This window comes from Pleurodeles waltl, chromosome 6, assembly GCF_031143425.1.
Source record: "Pleurodeles waltl isolate 20211129_DDA chromosome 6, aPleWal1.hap1.20221129, whole genome shotgun sequence".
NCBI classification, from domain to species: Eukaryota; Metazoa; Chordata; class Amphibia; order Caudata; family Salamandridae; genus Pleurodeles; species Pleurodeles waltl.
The window spans coordinates 1,610,604,594-1,610,630,782 of NC_090445.1; the positions used below are offsets into that span (position 1 = coordinate 1,610,604,594).

At 44.1% G+C, this 26,189-nt stretch overlaps 1 protein-coding gene across 2 annotated transcripts in view; it reads left to right on the forward strand.

The window, feature by feature from the left end:
- Positions 1-26,189, forward strand: part of LOC138301234 (collagen alpha-1(II) chain-like) — a 1,268,735-nt gene that overhangs the window by 612,439 nt on the left and 630,107 nt on the right. For both annotated transcript variants that reach the window (XM_069241494.1, XM_069241495.1), the window contains exons 27-28: positions 6,330-6,437; positions 12,371-12,424. In XM_069241494.1, coding sequence (XP_069097595.1) covers positions 6,330-6,437; positions 12,371-12,424 — 162 coding nt within the window. The remainder of the gene's footprint in view (positions 1-6,329; positions 6,438-12,370; positions 12,425-26,189) is intronic.

Sequence of the window (26,189 nt, forward strand, 5' to 3'; positions counted from 1 at the left end):
GCCACACACTGCTTATGACCTCACATATTACATCATTCATGGCATGATCTGTGACATAATTTGTGACATTTTAAATCACATTATTGATGACATCATTGGTGTTATCATCCAAGCTTCTTTTGCACACATCTCTCTCTGTAATACTATGGCATTACAGACCTGAAAGAAAGCACAGAATTGCTCAGAATAATATGAAGCCTCATTAATGCCATCCAGATACAACTCTCTTGGATGTAGCAAGAATGGGTTATGTGCAACATTGACCCTATACCATACACTTCACGGGTAGCCTATTTCACACTAGCAATGAACCACAGACATATGAGAAACCCTTATTGCACACAGTGTTCAATCTGTATGTAAGTGGTCAGAGAAAACCAAGTCCCTCAAGTTACTCAACATCTCTTCCAAAACTAATGACCTACTTTGGACAGCCTTCAGCAGTATCAGATGTCTCAAAGACCCCAAATCTAAAAGATGATATGAGTAGAAAAGTGGGTACTGCAAAAAGGCTTTTTCTTTATAGAGAGAGTTTATACAGTTTGGCGTCCTCCTTTGTACAGGGTTGGGAGGCCATACCTTTGTACCAGTAAGTCTTTCAAACTGTAGAAAGGGTGTGTGCTCTATCCCATCCAGCAGGCTTCTGTCGAGATCCTTCTCCAAGGTCCCTGCATTCAAAAGGTCTTCTTCACATTGTGCAGCAGGAGGTGGTAATCCTGCTGCAGAAAGCGGTGTTGGAGTTGGTGACAGAGCAGACAAATTGGGCAGAAGTACTACTCTCTGTACTTCCTAGTTCAAAAGAAGGACAGCAGTCTTCATCGGATCCTGGCTATAAGTGCCTTGAACTTCTTATTTCACATGATAGAGTTCATGATGCTGTTCTTTGCCATGGTTCTTCTGGCAGTGGGAGCATAAGACTGGATGGAGTCCTTTATCTTGTAGATTATATATTTCTAAATAGTGATCCTGCAGTCTCACAGGAGGTACCAGCAATCCACTCACTAACAGTTCAGATTGACATTGACACCCCCAGGTCTTCACAAAGGTGTATTCCCATACTTGGACTCAGGCGGCTCAATATTGTGCCACTTACAAGCAATGGCCTCCTTGGTGTTTGATCTGGCCTTTTGGATCATTGTGCCCAAGTCTCATCTGGAGCCCTCTCATTGCTTCTTGTTTGTAGGGGCAGCTCTCAATACATCAACTTACCAATCCTTCCAGAGGAACAGGGACATTCAGGTTATGATTATAATGTTTTGAAAAAGAGCTTGATTTCCAGTCTTGATTGTTTTTTGACTGTTAGGTCTGCTAGCTTCCCACATTCTCCTGTTCACATACACATGCGTGCATCTGAGGGATCATCAGTGGTGCCTCTACAGGCAGTGATTTCAGCATGGGGGAAACCTGTAGGACTCCATCGTATTCTCGAGGACACTACAGTGGATTTGACCTGGTGGGCAGTAAAGGAGAATATTCAAATGGGATGTCATTTTACTTCCCACCTGCTGTGATCATGATATGAGTATGATGGACACCTCCACTCCAGGGCCAGCTCTCGGCCTGTGCGATTGCTGCAGCCGCTCCCGGTGCTGACTTTGGGGAGGGGAGACATGTTTAGAAATAACACATGTTTAAAAGCACTTGTTGCAGAGTTCCTTGGGTGTCAGGTAGCTTTCAGGCAACAATAAAAATGTCACGTTAACCCTGGTGATTAATTTTCCTTCCTGTTGGAGAGAGATCAGAGTTTTGTCTAGTGGCAGCTTCCACTCATGTTAAAGTAGCTCAGAAGGTTAATATGCAGGCTTCAAAGAATGTGTAACCCTCCTGTGGGGTTGTTTGCCACTTGCAGCAACAACCATTCCCTGCAGCCAATAACAATGTGGATCTCTTGCAGGCTCACCTTTTATACGTTCCCAAGTTTGCACTTTTGTTGGCCCAACAAGGGTGAGTGGTGGGTACCGTCACAAGATACCTGACAGGCCTTTTGGCTTTCCTCTGCCTTCCAGATCAACCATCCAAATTGAAGTCACCCATTGTTATTAGGTTTCAGAAAGACTGAACCAGCAAGGTCCCTTCTATTCCCTGTGTGATGCTACAGTGGGGTTTAGTTTTGACATTTTTGGTGGGGCCTCCATTCAAATTACTACCCAGGAGTCATTTGAGTCTGTCAACATTGAAAACTGTTTTCCTAATTAAAATAAATTCAGCAAGGCATCAGTGAGTAGTAATTACTGAGCCATCGTCCTCCATTAACTTTTTTTTGCTGACAAGTTGGTTCTTCAAACCAGAGAGGCATTCTGCTGAAAGTGGTGGTCCCTTTCCATTTAAGTCAACTGATTATCCTACCTCCCTTTTATCCCCCACCGCATCCCACCAAGGAAGAGGTAAGACTACACAGGATTCAAAGAGGGTGTCTATACATCGACTGTACAGAAGACTTTCAAACTGAGGACTGCTCTTTATATAGTATGCAGGCAGCATGAAGGTAAAAGCAGTACCAAGTAGAACACTTTTGAGATGGATTATCTTGTGTATTAAGATATACCCTCTGTAAAAGAGTGGTGTTGGAGGATGTCAAAGTCCATTCCACCAGGGTGAAAGTGTCAACTTCATCCTTGGTAAGGGGAGTCTCTGTGGCCAAAATTTGTAAGGCGTCAACATGAGCCACCTTTATCCTTTTGGGAAGCATTACTGCTTGGATTCAGAGGTAGGTAGGTATGGACATTTTGTGCATGCCATCCTCCAGGATTTCATTGTTTGGCCATTCCTTACTGCTTGTAAATGTATTCAAAATATGAGGAATCTGCAGGTAAAAGTATCCATGACACAAAAAAAGTTACCTGCCTTCGGTAACGTTCTTTCTACGTACAGTTTCCTCACTGATCCCACCCACCTCCATTTCTTGAAGGATGATCCTCTAAAAACACAATTAATAATAAGCTTCCAAATTAGCTTCACCATATCACAATTAATGCCTTTCTCATCCTGCTTGATGTGGCGTAAAAAAATGAATGACCAACGGATGTCTGTATGTTGAGGTCGGCACTTTATGGCTTCATTGACGTCAGTGTGGCATTGCTTCAAGCACTCCGTTGTTGAAGAGCTATTGAAAAGTATTTCGGATCCAGCTGGACACCTGGGGTATTCAAAAAGGGAGGAATCTGCAAGTAAGTAGAGAATCCACCATAAAGATTGTACCAAAGCTGTAAGTAACTTCTTCAATGGGCTATAATTCTAACAAGCTATTCTCGAAATACCTTTATTTTAAACATAAGGCTGCACACTGCCACATTTACAAGGCTTTATTTTCAATAAACTACAGATCAGGGAAAGAAGGCTGACTTTGCTTCTTCTTTAGGGCAGACCCCATGTGTAGCTCCACACCAATCACTTACACGAAGAAGGCAGAAAAAAAGGAAATTTTTGAGTTGCCAGAGTTGGAGGAAGCACCTGCAACAGCCTCTTCGCTGCCAGCCCATTCAGAGAAAGTACTGAAAAAGCAGTTGGAGCACTTCTCAAACAAAATGGCTTCAAACTAACTCCTCAGAACTGCAACAGCCTTTCTTACAAGTTCCTGCAACTTCATTGACTGCTGAAGGTGTGGAGCGGCAGCCTGCAATTTTGGATGTGGAGGACCGGGTGAACAAACATGGACATGATCTGGCCTGATATTTTGCATAAACTCCTCAACAGCTGTACATGGAATATACCTGGAACTGTGAACAGGACGAGGAAGAGGTACCACCCAAGGGACATCATCCTTACTATGAGCCTGGGTGCTTCCCCCAAGATCCTTACATGATGATGTTTCCTTGGAATGTCCTCCATTTTCTCCAGCAAATTATGGGCCACTTCTTCTCCATTTTCCAACAGCCCACAGGCACTGATGACATTCCTGTCTCCACCACAGGTGTCTCTGCCACCTTTATCCCCACGTCCACCACTTTCCAAAACCACCACCTCCTGCGTCATCCCTCTACTATGACCTCCTGGTACCGCCGGACAGGGGTGAGGAAGAAAGAGAGAGGAGGATGCTGATGGAAAAAGTCCAAGGATAAGGACAATGACTAAGCCAGCAAGTAGCGGTGGGAGTATAGGGTTCCTTAAGAAGGCCACAAAACACTACTTTAGGTGAACTCTCCTTGTGGTGACATAACTCACTCCCACTCGCTCTGGCAACCGACTGCAAAATCATTCAACTTCAAGGATGATTTTATTGAACAGCCTAGAAAGTCAGTAAAGTAAATCTTTGTTCTGTACTGTGTGTGGCAGGAGGGTCTCAAGTATATGATGTCTTCAGCTCCTGAACAAGCCATAATCTGTCGCATGGAAAATAAATATTGTTTCCTGTGCTCTGCTTGCACATCCTTTATGGTACACAGTTAGCCAGAGATCTTCATTTACGCCACAGCTCAGAACAGCTGAAAAACCCGCTACTCCAACTCTGCTCCTTTATATCATTGTAGGGTGAGAGACCGCTCTGGCAGGAGGGCTAGTTTGAGAACAGTGACTTCCCTAAAGGGAGCCAAAACAATGGAAATCCTGATTCACTGCAACAGCCAAATGTGGGATAATATCTCACCCATGGTTAATTTTGTTCCACAACACCGACAGATAGAAGCAGAAATCAATCCCTCCCCCAAAGTGATAAAATGCAGTAATGGACTTTGCTTATCTAAGGACAGATTTCAGCAGGTGGTAGGAGAGCAGTACTGTTTATACAAAGTGAGCTGAAGAGAACACCCTGAAGTCTTAAAGTAAAATTCTAAACTTCTACAATGATACGCTTTTTGGAAAGCATGTGCATGAGACTCTACGTGGGATAAAAACTGATACAGACACTGCTCACTCCTTTGGGTGCTTCTGTACCAGCAGTTACCTACCTTTTGAGGCCCAGAAGATTTAATTCATACAAAGGTAGCTCTCCACACTATAAAATCAAGACAGGCAATACTACCCTTAATGCCAACAGGTTATGATGAGGGATACGCCTCCAACCAAGGTTAGCAAAGACAGCAGTACAACAGGCCTGTCAGCAAGAACAGGAGAGTGCAATGCTTCCAAGATACCAGCAAGGGTACTGATATCTCAGTGCTGCCAACTCCATTCCTTCGTTTCAGTACATGGGGGACGAATTTCAGATTTTGCCGTAGAATGGCACACAATCATGTCCAATTCATGGGTACTTCAAATAGGAGAGATTTTCCAAATTCCAAGTTCGAATAGGAGGGAATTTCCAATTTCCAAGTATCTGCTGATATCTCCCCTCACCATCATAGAACAACCACACCTACATTTGCTGTTTATTAAATCAACGATACCAATGATGGAGAACTACTATTACAAGTAAGTAACTTTTCCTCTAAAAGGAAATAGATAGCAAGAAATGTACTCTATATGTAGGAAGAATGTGCATAGATCTGTAATGGTCATGGGTTTCCTCCTGCATTTCTTCTTCTGAATCACTGCATGCCAACATTTTGAATTGATATTCTTCCAGTCATGCAGCAAGGGTGCTCTTATATCACAAAAAGAAAATATGCGTCATTATTCTGCCTTGCACCTCAGTGCCACTGCATCTGCTGCACTAATAACTTGGAATTACATTCTTACTAGATTTTTTAAGAATCCCTGTCTTGGCGTGGGATGATGAAGAACCCTTCATATTGGAAAAGAAGAGTTTATGCAGTCTCTTTTTCTCATGTGGCTGTTGACGCGTCTGCTTCTCTGTGCCACCCTGTCCTCCAATGCTGTGGTGGGTCTCCATTGGTACTGCAAGAAAGGCAGGGTACCTCTGGGAACTTCTGTCATTGACCTGCCAAACCCCAAACTTGTAATGCGAATGGATATGTAGCCTTATATGAATCGGGTGGGGGAGAGAGTCTTGGAAATGGGTGCGTCTTGCAGACTGCTCTCTCTCTGCTTTAGAACTCTTAAAGCCTTGTGAGGGCAGAGGTTGGGTGCCTGGCCCTAACACTTTGGCAGAGAGTCTTTATGCATGGATAGTCTGACAGAAAACCTCTGTGCATTGGCCGTTCCCCGGAAGAAGAGATACTATCAAGTTGTATCTTCCTACCTGTCTTCTGCCTGGCATGGTGTTTCCATGGCAACAGTCTGGCAAAACCTGTTTATCTGAATGGGCACAGTCGAGCAGGGAGATGTTTTATGCAGCTGCGCCCTCTGACAAGAGTCTGTTCCAGCATTCAGACTCTTCCATGTTCTGAGCTAAGCATGACATGTAATTCTTTTTGTACAGAGTACATTGTATATATGTTTACATGTATAGAATAATGTAATCAATGCAGTCTGTGTCTCTCTTTTGGTTTCAGGGTTCACCTGGCCCCCAGGGTGGAACAGGTCCTCCTGGAGTTCGTGGTCAGGTTGGCTATTTAGGGTTTCCAGGAGCTAAGGGCCAGTTGGGGCCCCGTGGGCCAGAAGTAAGTATCTTTATTCTGTTCTGCGTTTTGTTATATCTTCACAATGTTAATCTGCTTAACTCGTATGTCTAACATTCTGGGAGCCTTGATAAGCACTCATTTGGCGACTCTTGTTTATTCTCAGAAGATGCTCAGTAGGTACCTTGATCATATATAAATAAATAATGTATCCCAGTATATTTTAAAAAGCCATTGGCAGAGAGCTGATGTCAGCACGCAGTGCTGGCTTTTGTGCGCACTGAAGTCTGACCAGTAAGGGAGAGAGAGCCCACCAAACTAATGATTTGTTTAGCATGTTTATTACACCCTCTGTCAGTTCTGGGCCCAGGCATGGGTTGTGCTCCAATGAATTAACTTTCATTTCTTGCATCACAGAATCTGCATTGATAGTCATAGACAGTAGAATATTCCCACGGGTGTTTGGGGATCCCATAATAATTTTAAAACAATTAAACCATATATTTAAAGGGTGGAAATTTGTCATTTTAAGTGCAGATGCGTATGGTAAATTGCAACTTATCTAAGGCTAAATCTGAATTTTAAATGTTAAGTTTTTCATTTAGAACTAACAATACATTAAACATTGTTGGAGCATAAATCATAACTCTTCTGTCTAGGGAAAATGGGAATAACATGCAGAAAATAAAGGAAAATATTGTCCTTTAAGCAGCTGAAAACATACAGTGCTCCTCTAAGGAGCCCACATCCTCTAGATCCCATCGATCCCTGTCTCGGAAATTTCTCCCTAGCCTCGGTTCTTTTTGTTACATGTCTACAGATTATCTACTGTAGTACGCTGTACCTTCCCAAAACTGAAGCCAGAGATGTGAGTGGTGGCGTTTATGACCTCAACAAACACCCCTACTATCCAGAACTAGGATTACAGGTAAGTTTTCCTTCTGCGTTGTAGGTTCATCAGTGATAGTGGAAGACACTAAGCAAGCATAGACTAGTCAACCTGTGGCTAAAAGACAATGGATGGAAAAAACAATGAATCAACTGGCAGCAGAAAATAATTGGCGAAAGTGGTTCTTTGTCCCTATGGTAGTCATTCCCACCAGACCTTGGTACATCTGGTTCTCTTCTGTAAGTTTTAAAGGGGCCTCCCGACAAAGGTTCCTTCTGCCCATCCTCAAATCAAGGAGGCTTTTATCAACATAGACCTGCATTTATTTATTTGCAACTGTTGGGTGATCATGCAGTGTCCAATGCAGTTTGTTCCTTTTTAAAAAGTGCCTTATAGTAAAACAAAGTTAGGAACTCTCAACCGGCAAGACGTTTCTTTTTATTTGATTTTACGTATCTATATAATCTCTGTATTTTTATTGTATACATGTTGATTACGGTATTTTATGATGTTTTTTATTCTTTTATGATTATATATTTATATTTGAAATACAGAAATCAATCATCAATCACTCAAGTAGAGTGGACCTGTTGAATTAATGAGTTCAGTTTCTTATGAGTTGCTTTGGCTCAGCTAGGATTGACGCTCCTATCTAGTTTTGTGACTTCACTGGCTAAACTACAGTTTTTTTTAAAAAGATATTTTATTTGTTTTTTAAGTGAAATGCCAATGTTAATTTCTTGTATCACTCAAAATGTCAATGCAGGTATGTTGAGTTGATGCATGTCTATTCTGGCCAGCCATGCTAATAAGCTTTCTCCAGACATGCATAAGTTCCTATGGCTGTCAGAAGAGTCCTGTAGACTTCAGGAGCACATAGTCAGTCTGTGATCATGCCCTTTTGAAGTTGGGTAGTCGCCCTTCTGAGAATGACAGGTTCTTGATGCCTTTCTAGCCCCATAACTGTTTTTGTTCATAGGGGCGTGAGCAGGATGTGGTCACAGGCTCAGTTTAGGAAGAGTGTGTCTGTACAGGGAGATAGTCTTGCTGCTTGGATAATTGCGTGACACGCTGCTGTGCCACGGCTTCGGGAGAACTAGTGCCCAATTGCCAATGGGGAAGGCACTGGTCTTAGTGCTTCATTTAAGAGCCAAGGCCTCCTTCCATACTTGCCTTCTAACTTGCACTGTGAAAAAGACTAGAGATTGGCATAATCACCAGTCCGACAGTGAGTCTGCCAAGGGGAGCTCAACCATTTCTCTTAAGTATGTGCTTTTTCTTTTCTGCAGGAAATTCTGTCCCATTTCCAACGTGTGAATACCCTTTGACTTCCATGGCATGACTGGAAACGCTTCAAAAAACTTTCTAATTTGACTTTTGCTGGTCTGGTACCATGCATACGCCACAGAATACACATGTCCACACATCTTCCTTATGCAAAGGTGTACACGATGACCTGTGCCCTTCTTTCTGCCGATTCCATCAGTGAGCCTGCTACTCTCATAATCACAAAACGTATGCCCCTGCACCCTCGTCACACCTTCATTTCTTTTTCATGTCTTGTCTGGGGAAATAACCATCCATTGCACACGGGTCATGATGAGATCTCTCCAAACGTGACCCCTGTACTAGGTACACAGACTATATGGGCTTCTTCCTCCAGGAGATGTTCGGCTTTAATTTTAAGAATATAAGTACTGAAATGAGTGCCGGGCACCTCATTTCTCAGACAGGAATAGAGACACCCTGCCCAAAGCCCCAAGTAAAGTCTCACAAGTAAAGATCAGAATCACTCACTAGATAAAAGGTTAAAGTGCCAGATGAATAAGCGTTATTGCCCTGGTACCTGACAACCTCGTCTTGTTGCACCCAGTTACTTAGGTCTACAGATGGACCCGTTTTATCCTATTCATACAACGCCGCAGCCTCAACTTTTCTTAGCCTAGGAGTTCCCCTCCCCCCTCCCCCCCGACCATCGCAGAGCCTAAGCATCTGTACATTGGGCTCCCTCTTGTAAGAAGGAATTGCTCGCATAAGGATTTGCTGCACAGATCCATGTAATTAAGATTGTTTTTGTCAATAAACGATGAAGCCCTTTTCCATGTACTATTATTGCATTGGAGCGGTTTCTAGTTTGCCACCAGTAGGCTGTAAAAGTACAACAGCTCCCCCGCGTGGATTGTTGGCAGGCTGCAGAAAATCGCGGCCCGAGGGCCTTCGGCTACTCACTCAACGAGTTGCTTCTGGTGTGCGAAAAAAAATCTCCCACAGCCTCGCAGGTGTGGACGTGACTCGTGACCTCACGTGGGGTCAGGGCTGTTTCATCGTCTGTGAATGGCAGCATGAAGGATGCAACATCAACATGCTGAAAAGGACGATGTTACAACGAGCCGTAAAAATGAGCAGAAGCGAAAAAAGCAAGCCATTCACACGCTGTTGAGTGTGCAACAAAAGTAAAACATGTTTATGCGGAATTTCTTTTAGACTTGTATTGTGCCCCTGAACAGTCATGTTGAACTCAAGTTCCTAAAAAAATGCGTACAGTACCGTTCATTGGCAGAGACCGGTGTGCTAAGTAGTGTGTAATAATACGCCTGCAAATTGGAGGCATAATAAATACCTGCTATGATGATTTGTGAGGGCTGTATTTGCAAGGGTGTCATTTAAAAATGATGCTCACCTTCATTTGTCCAAATGCGTACATTGCTTTGCTTAACATGCATATATAGAAAAATACTTGGGTGGCAAAATCACATTTTAAAGTCAGTTTAGGTAAAGATCAAATAATAAATAGTAGTAAACATGTTTATATTTTAGAACCTTTTTTGAATTTCCCCATAATGTAAGAGCGGATGGCCACTTCCTTTAAATGAGAGGGCGCCCTGCATCTGTTGTTGTTTGAGCTCATTTGCGAGACCGTGGGGTTGGAGGGAGAACTGGTCTGCCCCTGGTTTCACAAGTGTTCCATCTGTCCGTAGTTGCTGAGTGGCTGGCTCCACGAGTGATGCCGTCAGCCGGTCCCGGATTTCGAATCCACGTCCCCCTGCATGCTGAAGCTTGTAGGCAACACCTATTATGGAAAACAACTGGCAAGAAGCCCTAGAATGAAAAGTGCGAGTTGAGTCCATTTGGGAGGCAGTGAGTGGTGATGGAGAGGTGCTGTCATTGTAGATTCTCGTTTGTGATATTTGAGACAAACTGTGTGTGAGGGCCGGGTGCAGTGGAGAGATTGACATATTTGTGCGTACAGTGCATCCGTCTACTTTGTCTACACACGTGTGGCTTACAAATGTGTAACTAATAGAGAGACCCATAGAAGCAACATGTCCAAGGCCATTCTACACTGCAGTGCTGTGGTTCTTGTTCAGAGATGGAGGTCCGTAATCCAGTAGTGTAATATTTCGGCTTTAATGCTCACTACCATCCAGACCACCGCATCTCTTCTCCCACATGTACTCTTCCTCACTGTCCCCGAACCACACAAAGTCCTTATTTATCTGTGAGGCAGCCAGACTCTGTGATGAACTGTTGAGGGCCTACATATCACATTACAGCTGCCCACTTATTAGGTTATTTCTCTTTTATATAGGACTGCTCTTCATACATGTACATGGCGTTCTCAGCATGTATGTCCTTTGTCCCTTTCTGTCTTCTTCTCACATCTGCCACAAAGAGTGTAAGACGACCATTCAATTGTTGCAAACACCTGCTGTCCTCCAGGTCCTTCTGCTCCTACCTTCTAGTCTGTCTGCAGGAAGCACAAATACATCACTACAACAAGAACCCCAACGCCACAAAAGATCTACAAAACTACATCCTCAACGCCAAGAATATAACAATAAAATTGCCCCAAAGATAAAGCACATTATATGTATTTACTTATGTTTGTCATTGGCTTAAATTGGACCATCCAAACAATAAAATTGAAATATAATTATTAGTTTCTTTCTCCCCCATGATTAATCATAACATACATTGTTTTAAAATACCATATCATTTGCTTTAGTTAAGTTAAACCCAGCTCGTTTCAAGGCCTATATGGGGAAAGGAGTACCAGTTTTGATGTACAGCTCAGGAATCTGGGCGGTAAAGTCAGTCTATTTGATTTCCAAGCTCCACTTTGGGGCAGGCATTGGGTCACCACAGACTTGATCTGTCTCTGAAATGCCCCTAAGGTAGTGCCCTGTGTAATGTTTTTGTGAATCTGCTGTAACATCTAACCCAAGGATCATCAAATAATTCACCGTATCATCAGGATGGAGCTAGCCAAATTAACACTAGCTTCCAGGTAAAGACATCTTTGGAGTGTGTCTTTAACATCATCAATTTGTTAGTTACTCAACAGATAATATTGCTTTATCGATCTGCCATTTCTGCAGTGCTTGAGTTCACAGGTCATGCCTGTTGTCTTAACATGACCCACGTGCAGGTTTACCCTTCAATGGACCACTGTCTGATGCTAAGTGCATTTTACCTTTTCTCGACTTCACTGGTACTTGACAAGATTGTTGTAGAGAGAGGAGAATCTGTTAAGTGTGTAGTGCATTGATGGAGAGCACACAAAAAATCGTTATGAAATGCCTATTTTGTTGCTGAAATCCTGGATGGGTATGGTCCATCCGAGTACAGCACCTTACAAGTTGCCTATGGGAGCACTTCAGAAGCCTTAATGAGCCCACATTTTTGCCAATAGTAGGTTGTATGTCTGAAGGTCTAATAGTAGGAATGCTTGGCCCTACTGAATGATCCTAAAAGAACGCATTCTCCTTTCTTCAATTAAAACGTATAACTTTGTGAACATTTGGATGAAGGATTCAATCAGTTCCGAGTACAAAAATGTATACAGGGAACTCTCCTTGACTGAAATGAGTGAGATGTAATTTTGTAACTTAATGTATTTTATCATGATTGTCCTTAAGTGCATGAAGATGGAAATGGAGCACAATATTTCTGTTTGTATTTTTGTTTTAATTGACAAATGTATCTATGGTTTTATCTAAACAGCTGCTGAATGTAAATAAGGAAATGCACAAGGTAGTGATCAATGTTACTTGAGTCTCACCAATGATTTCTTGCACTGTTCTAGGGAGAAGAAGGCCAAGTAGGTCCACCAGGACACAATGGTAGCGAGGGACCAAAGGTGGGTCCGTTCTTCAAAGCGTCTTGTATTTCTCTTTTTCTTTGGCTGCTATTGACTCTTCTATCCCCATATCGTTCTCCTTTACAATCCACTTATTCCTAACAACTGTTCCAACCTTTAACTGAGCCATCATCTATGCTGACATCCTATCAAAAAGGGTTATGCACAAGGTCGGTGCAGATCTATCAGTGACCCTTAACACTGAACCCATTCCTCTGACAATGATGCCTTTTTCTGGGGTGTGACATCAGTACACAATGTTTCCAGACACTGTATACCCCTTTTACTACCCAAGGGCACTTCACATCTGTGGCATGCTTCTTTATGTTTTGGTCATGTACCGTGCAACTCAGGCCTTGCTCTATGTTAACATAATCCTTTTTTGGGCATGACATTAATGAGAAACCTGGGCCATACTAATGCAAGCTTGCAAAAGAAATGCAAATTTACAAAATTAATTATGTTCATTTTCCACATATTTTCAGTTACTCTTGAGAATCAAAGAACCATAAATGTTTATTGTACAATTATTTAAAATCATTACAATTGCATTAAAATAAAAATAAAAAAATGTCAGCCCAAGGCTCAAAAGGAGCCATAGGTCGTTTTATACAACACAGACATTAAACAGTTTGTTAATATCAATGATTCCTGTGATACCCCTTACCACAGGGTAATCTTGAGCCTTCCGTCTTCCAGTTTTCCTCTTGTCATGGTGATATTTCTTTCCATTTTTTTGTAGTGAGCAGCTGTGAGAGTTCAATAGCCCTTCTCTTATTGTAAAATGATTTGTCCTACTGCATCAATCCATTAGCTGCGTGGCCTTTGTCATTCTTTTCTACCTGGCAGGGGTAGTGCCTCCCCTTCTTATAAAGCGCTTAGTGTAGCTGCATCAGACTATTTGTTATGTGGCTTTTGGAGTGCATTACTGCCTGACAGTGAGTCCTAGCCCTGATCCTCCACTACCTGCTTCATATGGGTCACTATTCTGAAGCTGACCCCAAGCCTTCAGTGTTCTAAGGCTTGGCTTTTCATAATGGTGTTACTTTCCATTCTTGTGAATGAATTAATTAATCGTTAGTTTATTAATTAATTAAAATCATAAACATACCCAAATTGTAAAATCCTAAAATTGTACATTCAATAAAAGAGTTAACAAAATCACTTTGTTAAGCTTAAATGTGCAACATTCATGTTCCTAATCTCATATAGTAGTTTAAAAAGCGTTGGCAGAACTATTAAGGCCTGGCATACACAAATTAAATCTTTGTACAATCCTTCATAAAACTAAGGATTCCAATTGGTTGTTGTACTACCTGGACTTTTCCATAGACATGCCCAAATCTCACCTGGAGCCCTCTTAGCTCACCCTGTTCATAGAGGACTACAGTGAATCGTGCCTTCCCTCCTCACAGGATTCAAGACATTCAGGCTATGATTCTGATGTTTCAGAATATAGCTTTGGCTCCAGTTCTGAAGGTCTTACGCCTGCTCGGATCGATTGCTTCCTACATTCTGTTGTTCCTCCAGGCACGCTGGCACAAGAGGGCCTTTCAGTGGTGCCTCCGCTGGCAGTGGTTTCAACACAACAGATTTCAGAGAGTCGGTCTGAATCTCCAGAGACACTGCAGTGGATCTTCGTTGGTGGGCTGTGGACAGCATCTATCACAAGGGAAGTAATTTTGTCCTCCGCCTTTGGTGGCTTCGGTGAAAACAGATGGCTCTACTTTAGGGTGGGGAGCACATCTGGGGGATCTGGAGAACAAGGGAATTTGGTCCCCAGTGGAACAGCTGTTACACAACAACCTATTGGAATTGTGGGTAATACATCTGGCTTTCAAGGCCTTTTTTTCCTTCCATTTGCAGCCAGTCAGTACAGATCTTGTCAGACAATGCTACAGCTATGTGGTACATAAACAAACAGGGAGGTGTAAGGTCATATGTTCTCTGCAGAGAGGCTCTACAACTCTGGTCTTGGGCTCTGGACCATAAGATTTGCATCATAGCAAATCACTTGGCTGGAGTTCTGAATTTGCGTGCAAACAGTCTCAGCCAGCATTTCTCAGCTGATCACAAGTGGTGTCTCCATTTAGAGGTGGTGCTACACATCTTCAGGCTACGGGGGCCTCCTCAGATAGACCTGTTTGCCACTCACAAGAACACACACTGCCCGTCACTCTGCAGCCTCCGATATCCGATGCAGGGAGCTTTGGGGGATGTGTTTCAATTGGACTGGGCCTCCAAGCTGCTTTAAGCGTTTCCCCCCCAATACCTTTATTCCTCGAGTTCTGAGGAAGGTTCGCCAAGAAAGGGCCCAAGTCATATTAATAGCCCCAGATTAGTCAGTTTTCACTATGCACTCTGCTCCGTCTTCCTCTCAGGCAAGTCCTCCTCTCAGAGTTGCAGGGGCAGGTTCTACACCCCTACCTCCATAGCCTGCACCTACATGCCTGCAGATTGAAAGGGGCAACCTGAGTTCTTTTTTTTCTCCCCCGACATGGTGGATGTTATTTTATCAACCAGGTGACACTCCACCAAGTCGGTTTATGCTGGCAGATGGGCTAAGTTTGTTAAGTGGTGTGAAGAAAATCCAGTTGACCCTTTGAAAGCCCATTTTTCTGATATTTCACACTTTGCACTTTCCGTAGAGCAGCAAAGTTATACAGTTTCAACAGTCAAGGGATATTTGTCTGACCTTTTGGCTTTCCTTTGTTTATCCGACCAACCTTCCTTGTTTAGGTCCCCTATAGTGCTAAGGTTTATTAAGGGACTAACTAATAAGTACCCTCCCACTGCATTTACTATGCTTCAGTGAGATCTTAATTTGGTACTGACTTACCTTTTGGGTACTACGTTTGAACCCTTACATAGTTGTCCTTTAAAACTTCTCACATTTAAAACTGTATTTTTGGTTGCCATTACGTCAACTAGACATGTTAGTGAGTTACAGGCGTTAAGTATGAAACCACCCTTCACAACTTTCTATGCAGATAAGTTGGTAATGAGAACCAGGGCTGCTTTCCTGCCAGAAGTGGTTAGTCCTTTCCACTTGGGTCAGTCTATCACCATTCCTACTTTATATCCTCCTCCCCTTCCTTCTAGGGAGGAGGAAAGGCTTCATCACTTGGACCCTAAAAGGGCTGTGAGATTCTATATTGACAGGACTTGTGCTCTCCGGCTAGACGACCATCTGTTTGTCAGGTACATTGGCAAGATGAAAGACAAAGCTGTACACAAGAGGACGTTGTCCAGGTGAATCATCCTTTGCATGAAGATCTGATATCCCCTGGCAAATAAAGAGGCTCCTGAAGGTATTAAAGCTCATGTCACTTGAGGTAAGTCTTCCACATCTGCCTTGGCTAGGGGTGTCCTAGTGGGTGACCTTTGTGAAGCAGCAACTGGGACCTCCCTCCACACTTATGCGAAGCACTATTGTTTAGTCTCCGAGGCGAGGAGGGATGATCGCTTTGCTCACTATGTGTTACAAGATCTTTTGATATAACCTGGCAGGCACCCACATCCGAGTGCAGGACTTCTTGGGAAGTCTATTCAAAAGGTGGGGAATCCACAGATAGATGTATCTATCAGAAGAACAATTTACTTACCTTCAATAACGCTTTTTCTGGTGGATATGGTATCTACTTGAGGATTCCTCACTGATACCGAAATGCTGACGACGACCTCTTATGGCTCGGATAACGTCAGACGGAGTTGCATGCAGAGCCATGGCTTTGTGACGTCCAGCTCGATGTGGGAGAGCTATGAAGAAAAGGTTTTGTGGAATGCTGGCGGATGGGGATATTCAAAAGGTGAGAAATCCACAGGTAGATACTGTATGCACCAGGATCACCCACCTGTTTAGTTTGGCCCAGACCATACACAGTGAGACAAAATTGAAAGCTGCAGCAAAATCGACAAAGTCAAGGAATAGATATTTATATTTAGCTAACGCATTTTCTTCTGTCAGTGGGAGACACAGAGCAGACTATCCTCAATGTGGCACCCTTTTCTGAAGTCTGTTTGGGATGGTGAGATCAGCTTTTTTTCTTCTGCCCATTTTTTCAGTCCTTTCCTTAATATATTTGCGCAACATTTTAATCCTACATCCAGTAAAACTATGAGCCTATAATGCTCTAGATTTGTGCAATCCCTTTTTTGTGGATTTGTAGTAGAATTGAGCCGCTCCAGTTTTCCGTGATTATTGCACCCAAAAGGTAAAATTGGAAAATAGGAGACATCAGTTCTGCCCATTTTTTAGGTGACTTTTTCAATGTAGCTGCTGGAATGCCATTGGGTCTGTGAGCCTCATTTTCACGTAAGGAGCTAATCACTTTTTCAACTTGAATTACAGATATTTTTTCATGTGTGCTCACTTGCCTCTTTGCTGACATTAATGGTCAGAAAGATAGTTGGTCCTGTATCAACAAATTAGTTTATGTGGGCTTCCCATTGTGCTGGGGAGATGTTTGCGACTTCATTTTGAGTTGCGGCTCATTCATTGCTGTTTATCCATGCCCAAAACTTTCTCTGGTTGTTCGATCTTATAATCTCGTGTATTTGTGCTAATTTGTTAGCCTCTTCCCCCTGGCTTTTCACATATAGCAATTTCCTATAGGATCTTCTTATCCCATTGATTTCATTTGTGGCACGTTTGTTGTCATTATTGCTCCGGCATTGATCCCTGAGGGCCTTTTTTAGTAGTAGCTTTACTTTGCTTATTTCTTTTCAGAGCTTCGTTGATTGCGAGGTATTTCCCCCTGGTTACCAATGAATGTCATGCAGTCAGATTCAATTGTTTGGAGGAGCTGAGCCCATTCACACCATAGGTCTTCCTATTTACGGCCTCCTTCTGCTTTGTTCTGATTGGGATCTAACATTTTTTCCGTACCCAGCTTAGTGCAGTAATAATCCAGGGATGGAATTGATCCACGGTTCAATGTAAATGGCCTTCATAGTTCCTTTGATAGAAAACCACATAAGATACAGCAGGTGACAGCATCTGTTTGTTTCCTGAAACCTTAACTATCCTGTATAACAAATGTAGTCGCGGAGCAGAGCAGCCCTCTTTACTCCATAGAACACCATAGTTTGAAGAGGTTTGAAAGGTACTGGTGTTTATACAATGGGCTAGGCAGATGGACTGGTTTCTAGAGGGATGCAGATTTCTGGCCTGATGTGATAAGATGTTTTGGTGCTGTACATCACACTTACAACTATAGACATTTAATAGCTGTATTTAGCTACTAGTAACTTGGGGAAGCGCGTTGTGAGGAGACTGCAGGCACCGAGGGCAGGAGCCCTTTAAATTGTGTTCGCGCTCCCGCCGTCGCGGGAAGCACGTTGTGAGGAGACTGCAGGCACAGAGGGCAGGAGCCCTTTAAATTTCGTTCGTGCTCCCGCCGTCGCGGGAAGCGCGTTGTGAGGAGACTGCAGGCACCGAGGGCAGGAGCCCTTTAAATTTCGTTCGCGCTCCAGCCGTCGCGGGAAGCGCGCTGTGAGGAGACTGCAGGCACCGAGGGCAGGAGCCCTTTAAATTTCGTTCGCGCTCCCGCCGTCGCGGGAAGCGCGTTGTGAGGAGACTGCAGGCACCGACGGCAGGAGCCCTTTAAATTTCGTTCGCGCTCCCGCCGTCGCGGGAAGCGCGCTGTGAGGAGACTGCAGGCACCGAGGGCAGGAGCCCTTTAAATTTTGTTCGCGCTCCCGCCTCGCGGGACGCGCGCGGTGCCCGGGCAAAGCCCGGGTCAATGGCGGGCCCGTCCTTGCCCGTTATTGCCAGGAAGAGGCAGGGCAGGGCCACCCCTCTGATATTTTTCCAAAAAGACTTCTGGACTTCTGGACTAGGCACCTTACAAGTGTATGGCTGCCTGAAGGTACTGTGTTGGTGATCTGTTTGCTCTTCTTTCTTTCTTAACTTCCTCTCCCATCTGTCGCACTGCGCTCTGCCGAGGGGGCAGGAGCCCTCCAAATTTCGTCATCTCGATCAGACTGGACTTGAGGCCTATTTCACGAAGGAAGCTTCCGTCCTTCGCCTGTTATTGACTGTCATTGACTGGAAGAGGCTGGGCTGGGCCCCCCCTCTTTAACTTTGTGCCCTAAGCTGGTCCCCTAGTGACTAGAACCCTTTTCCTTTTTGTGTATTAAGGAAAATTGTTTTATACATATGAATACAGCCCCCTGAGTTACCGGCCATTACGTAAAACATGGTTAAAAGGAAACACTCAAAATTAAATAACTCAACAAATCTAAAAGACAGTTCATCTATATTAAAATACATCTCTGGGGCGATGGGAATGATAGATAAGCAAATCGCCACTGTTGAAGGGAAAATGTCATTACCTAAAGAGCAACCTCATGAATCATTAGGGTCGGTACCATCGCAACATAATTCCCCATCTAGTGAACTTGGGGATGGACATTCAAGAGTAAGGCTTACAAATGGTTGTATTAAAGACTCTTCGAATTTAATCTATTCCATGGATGAAATATCCCCTGTTGCTAAGCGACCAAGGAAACCGGAGACGGGCCTGGTGGACAAGACCTTAAAAAAAACGCCAGTGATAGACTTAATAACTACCCCAATTAAATAACATTCTAAAAAACTAATGACGAAGAAACCCTCAAACTTAGCTGGAGACACTATACGATCGCTCCTTATAAATCTCCACGCGATAGTAAATTCATTGAAATCATCTATCGGAGCCACTCTGGACTCTATGTCGGAGTGTCTAAAGTGGGTGGAGTGTAGCCTTGAGGCAGGTCTTGAAATAATAAAGTCCTTACAACGGGAAGACACGCATTTTGAAAGTAAGGACCCCAGAAATACATTGCGGTCCTCAGAACATGAGAATAACACACAATCTATCCCGTACAATAGGCCAATCAGTATACATCGGAAAGTTAACTTCCAGAATGAGTCACAATTTCAACCAATAGCTCCTTCTCTGAACCAATATTCCCAACCCTCCTTTTCACCTATTACACCACATAATCTTTCTCCAGATAAACAAGTTCTAAATCCCACTCTACGTAAGACAGCAAGTAGTGCTATGCATAGGGCAGCGACTCCCTATCCCCATTTAAATCCAGGGAGAAATACAACTAGCAGGACTAGATCCCCGAATCCCGCTTACCTCCCTAGTGACCTGTTACATCTCCCCCCGGAGGCTACACCATATGTTGTGGTCTTGGCCAACGTCCCACCGATAGATGGTCAACAACGAGAAACATGGACGGCCTTGAAAAACAAGGCCCTCAATTGGATCGGGGCCCGAATGGGCGCTGGTACGGTGGGGACCCTTTTTGATGATATAAAAATGGTCAGAAGAATTAAATGGATAGGAAACAGCAGGAAAGTGCTGACTGGAGATTGTGTGGTCCTTTCTTTTGGCTCACCGAATCTAGTGAATAGGATTATTCATGACTTAGGAGCCAGACAAGTTACCTTACAAGGAATCTCGCTACTACCCCTGGGTTATTTCTATCAAAGACCAGTTGGGAATTACTCCATCTATCCACAGCGAGCTGTAGCTCCCTCATCCAGCCCAGACTTACCTATAACGAGCAACAGATTCTACCCCCTTTCAACGCTGGAAAATATAGACTGACTGGATGTGAAACAGTCAGCTCTCCCTGATAGAGTAGCCCAGATAATACATATACCAGGGACGGACCCACAAAAGGAAGGCATATCACATACAATGGTTCATATAAGGAATAAGATATTACCTCATCCAAGGCAGTGCGATGATTTCAGAAATATACCAAATACAACTCACGGCGATATCCCCCCTCATTCCCCAAAGGACCAGCACTGCAACTTTAAACAGAATTTCAATCAGAAATCGGACAGGTCTAGCTAATAAGTTAGGCAATGAGATCTGGGCTAACTTTTTAGAAGACTATTCATGTGTTTGCCTACAAGAGACATGGCTTTTAACTCCTGCCCATCTAAATGGCTACAAAACATTTCATACTCCTGCCGAGCAGTCCAGGTATGGCAGACCTAAAGGGGGACTGTGCACATATATTTCCAATAAGTTATCCTTACAGAATCTAGAGATGCAATTTATGAGTCCATACTACCAAATGATAGAGAGTAACCTAGACCACAAGATCCACTTAGTCATTATTAATTTTTATAACAATGTCGCTCCAGGAGAATTCTCCAACATTTTAGTGGGAATGGGAAATGACCTAAAAAAAATATATGAAAAAAACAACCGCGAGATCCTATTGATTTGGGGTGGTGATTTTAACGTCCATCCGTGTAAAGAAACTTCTGATAAGATATGTGGCTGGGTCTCGGAAGGTGTAGATGCAAGCCTCCATTTCTCTCATAACCCTCAAGGCGATTAAATGAATCTATTGGCTCAAACCTATAACCTATAGTTTGTAAATGAATTATTTCTGGACGAACCACAGTTTAAACCAACGTATAACGGAAGGGGCGTAAATACTGTGATCGATTATGTCCTAATGTCAACTCACCTTGCACACTATCTTACAAATTACACCTTGCATGACATCGCAGTTAGTGATCACTACCCCCAGAGTATGAATCTCCTTCTATCCCCCCTTTCAGCAGCTAGGGAAGATAGCATTACACTGGTAGACGATATTGAATTGGTGCCGCACAATGGATACACTATGAAGTGGTCACAGACAGATCCTAAGTCTTTATTGAAACAGTTAATATGTGTAGGAAGTTGGCTCTGTATGCACTATTTCAAAGTAAGGAATAGTATGCACAGAGTCCAAGGGTTCCCCTTAGAGGTAAGATTGTGGCAAAAAGAGATAATACTAATGCTCTATTTTGTGGTAGTGTGGTCGAGCAGTAGGCTTATCAAAGGAGTAGTGTTAAGCATTTGTTGTACATACACACAGGCAATAAATGAGGAACACACACTCAGAGACAAATCCAGGCCAATAGGTTTTGTTATAGAAAAATATATTTTCTTAGTTTATTTTAAGAACCACAGGTTCAAATTCTACATGTAATATCTCATTTGAAAGGTATTGCAGGTAAGTACTTTAGGAACTTTTAATAATCACAATAGCATATATACTTTTTACATAAAACACAATAAGCTGTTTTAAAAGTGGACACTGCAATTTTCACAGTTCCTGGGGGAGGTAAAGTAATGTTAGTTCTTGCAGGTAAGTAAACCACCTACGGGGTTCAAATTGGGGTCCAAGGTAGCCCACCGTTGGGGGTTCAGAGCCACCCCAAAGTCACCACACCAGCAGCTCAGGGCCGGTCAGGTGCAGAGTTCAAAGTGGTGCCCAAAACACATAGGCTTCAATGGAGAGAAGGGGGTGCCCCGGTTCCAGTCTGCCAGCAAGTAAGTACCCGCGTCTTCGGAGGGCAGACCAGGGGGGTTTTGTAGGGCACCGGGGGGGACACAAGTCCACACACAAAGTACACCCTCAGCAGCGCGGGGGCGGCCGGGTGCAGTGTGCAAACAAGCGTCGGGTTCGCAATGTAAATCAATGGGAGACCAAGGGGTCTCTTCAGCGGTGCAGGCAGGCAAGGGGGGGGCTCCTCGGGGTAGCCACCACCTGGGCAAGGGAGAGGGCCTCCTGGGGGTCACTCCTGCACTGAAGTTCCGATCCTTCAGGTGCTGGGGGCTGCGGGTGCAGGGTCTTTTCCAGCCGTCGGGATTTTAGAGTCAGGCAGTCGCAGTCAGGGGGAGCCTCGGGATTCCCTCTGCAGGCGTCACTGTGGGGGCTCAGGGAGGACAACTTTGGTTACTCACAGTCTCGGAGTCGCCGGAGGGTCCTCCCTGAGGTGTTGTTTCTCCACCAGTCGAGTCGGGGTCGCCGGGTGCAGTGTTGCAAGTCTCACGCTTCTTGCGGGGATTGCAGGGGTCTTTAAATCTGCTCCTCTGGATACAAAGTTGCAGTCTTTGTTGAACAGGGCCGCTGTTCTCGTAAGTTTCTTGGTCTCTTGGAAGCAGGGCAGTCATCTGAGGATTCAGAGGTCGCTGGTCCTGGAGAAAGCGTCGCTGGAGCAGGTTTCTTTGGAAGGCAGGAGACAGGCCGGTAGGACTGGGGCCAAAGCAGTTGGTGTCTTCTTTCTTCTTCTGCAGGGGCTTTCAGCTCAGCAGTCTTCTTCTTCTGTAAGTTGCAGGAATCTAAATTCTTAGGTTCAGGGGAGCCCTTAAATACTAAATTTAAGGGCGTGTTTAGGTCTGGGGGGTTAGTAGCCAATGGCTACTAGCCCTGAGGGTGGGTACACCCTCTTTGTGCCTCCTCCCAAGGGGAGGGGGTCACATTCCTATCCCTATTGGGGGAATCCTCCATCTGCAAGATGGAGGATTTCTAAAAGTTAGAGTCACTTCAGTTCAGGACACCTTAGGGGCTGTCCTGACTGGCCAGTGACTCCTCCTTGTTATTCCCATTATCTCCTCCGGCCTTGCCGCCAAAAGTGGGGCCGTGGCTGGAGGGGGCGGGCAACTCCACTAGCTGGAGTGCCCTGCGGTGCTGGAACAAAGGGGGTAAGCCTTTGAGGCTCACCGCCAGGTGTTACAGCTCCTGCCTGGGGGAGGTGATAGCATCTCCACCCAGTGCAGGCTTTGTTACCGGCCACAGAGTGACAAAGGCACTCTCCCCATGTGGCCAGCAACATGTCTCGAGTGTGGCAGGCTGCTAGAACCAGTCAGCCTACACGGGTAGTTGGTTTAAGTTTCAGGGGGCACCTCTAAGGTGCCCTCTGGGGTGTAGTTTACAATAAAATGTACACTGGCATCAGTGTGCATTTATTGTGCTGAGAAGTTTGATACCAAACTTCCCAGTTTTCAGTGTAGCCATTATGGTGCTGTGGAGTTCGTGTTTGACAGACTCCCAGACCATATACTCTTATGGCTACCCTGCACTTACAATGTCTAAGGTTTGGCTTAGACACTGTAGGGGCACAGTGCTCATGCACTGGTGCCCTCACCTATGGTATAGTGCACCCTGCCTTAGGGCTGTAAGGCCTACTAGAGGGGTGACTTATCTATACTGCATAGGCAGTGTGAGGTTGGCATGGCACCCTGAGGGGAGTGCCATGTCGACTTACTCGTTTTGTCCTCACCAGCACACACAAGCTGGCAAGCAGTGTTTCTGTGCTGAGTGAGGCGTCCCCAGGGTGGCATAAGATATGCTGCAGCCCTTAGAGACCTTCCCTGGCATCAGGGCCCTTGGTACCAGGGGTACCAGTTACAATGGACTTACCTGGATGCCAGGGTGTGCCAATTGTGGAATCAAAAGTAGAGGTTAGGGAAAGAACACTGGTGCTGGGGCCTGGTTAGCAGGCCTCAGCACACTTTCAATTTAAAACATAGCATCAGCAAAGGCAAAAAGTCAGGGGGTAACCATGCCAAGGAGGCATTTCCTTACAATATGCCAATGTAAACATGCTTTCGCAGACTGTTTAAGAGAGAACCCACATCCAGGGCAATGTCTAAGTGCGTTTACGATGATTACTCAAACCATAAAAGAAGCCCTCACTATTAGAAGTAGTAAGATAGGAAAAAAAATGACGGGCGGATGGTTTGATCATAACTGCACTCAAGCACATAAGAGACTGAAAAAGGCTCTAAATGCCCCAAAAAGGTGCTTAAGTGATATCCGTAAACGCAGACAGGAATATAAGACAGCAATAAAGGAAAGGAAACTGACTATGAAATCAACCTTGTAGGAAACTCTCCACATAGCAAGTCGTAAGAAAGATAATATACTCTTCTGGCAGACAATAAATTCCCCCGTGCTAGGGGAGAGAGACATTCCTAGAATGGAAATCGCCATCTCGGAAGAAGACTGGGTTGCACATTTCTCTAAAATATACTCATTGACGAGTGATACAACAGACCGTACACATGACCATGATTCACAGGAAGGTCCGCGCCTGGTTATAATCCCCCAATTTAGCCTTCAGGAGGTAGAGGAAGCTATAATAATAAGCAAATCAGGGAAAGTGCCGGGCCCTGATGGTGTTCCGATCGACATATTCAAGGCAAATATTGAGCTGTGGGGGCCTGTACTGACGCAGACATTGAGGGCTATCTGCATATGCGGACCCCTACCATCTTGGAGAGATTCCAACATTATTCCAATATACAATAAGGGTGACCGCCTTAATCCAGCCTGCTACAGGCCAATCTCCCTGCTGGACACAACATCTAAATTAGCAGGGAGAATAATTCTGAATAGGCTGCAAACATGGGCGGAAGAAAAGAACGTTTTTTCCCCGGTCCAGTATGGATTCCGGAAAGGAATCGGAACAGTGGAGCAAAGTTTACATTTAAGTCTCATTATTGGAAAGTACACTAAAATCAGAGCAGGCAATCTGTACCTGGCATTTATTGACTTATCATCAGCTTTCAACTGTGTAATTCATGATAAATTATGGGACATTTTAAACAGCATGGGGGTAGAACCGGCCTTAATCCAATTTATTCGTGAAATGTATACAGGGTGCAGAACAAGAGTGAGGTCTGGCTTAAAAGGGGAATGTACTCGCCCCTTTGGTCTATACAGAGGAGTGCGCCAAGGTTGTGTTCTCGCTCGTTCCTGTTTTCAATGTATATAAATAACTTAGATAAAGAATTGGCCACTAAGTGTAAAGATCTACCCCAAATAGATAACCGACCCGTTCCGGCATTACTTTACGCAGACGACGCAGTATTAATGGCCAGGACCCCAATAGCTCTCCAGAAACTTCTAACAACCTGTATCACATATATGTCACAGCTGGGTCTTACTGTCAATCGCTCCAAAACTTTTATTATGAACTGTGGAGGGAAGCGCGGTAAGACTTACAACACCACTATTGCGGAAAGCAAGGTCGAAATTGCGCAAACCTTTTCGTACTTGGGCATAATGTTCGATAAGCTGGGTTCCTGGGCCAACTGTAGGAAGACGAAGAGAGTGCACCTGATCAAAACAACAATGGCAGTACGACTCTTCTCTAAAAGGCTTGGGGGGATTACACCGTCAAATATGATAAAGATCTATAAAGTCAAGTGTATCCTGGCCGTCACGTATGGGGCAGGAATTTGGGGACATACAAATTGTGATTTAATTCAGACAGTGGAAAACGATTTTCTAAGACATCTGCTGAGGGAATCAAATGGCACTTCATCGTATGTCATTCATTCGGAACTCGGGGTTCCCTTTATTGTAGACTTCATAAAGATCCAGCCACTGTTATTATGGCATAAAGTGTGGACCTCGGAACATACCGGTTTTAATAAGGTCATCCTGACCGATTGTACTAAGTCATTATATACATCAAGACCATGGTTAAAATACATTATGACCTTTTTCGAAAAAATGGGCAATAAAGACTACTATACAAACCCAGCTTTGCTGGGGAAAATATCTAGGAAGGACCTGAGTATCCTGGCATTAAAATTTCTAGAAGACATACGTTGGGGGGCTGAATAAAAAAAAAATCACCGTCATTCATAACCAAACAATTTTGACGGTTGAGGGCATGCAGCCGTACTTGGCAAACGTGGTACACCTTCGCCATCGTTACGTTCTTACTAGATTTAGGCTAGATACGTTTCATCGTCTAGTTTCATTTCCAATTATGAACGATTGGTCCACCTCGTTAAAACCATGCCCCTGTGATGCAAAGACACCTCAATCCACAATCCATGTGGTTTTATTCTGCAATTTCTATGCCTTACAGAGGAAGCGCCTAGTAGTTCCACTTTTAAGGTCAATCAATCTCCCTCAGTGTCGTACAGCTTACGTCTGCTTTCAGTCACTATCTTCT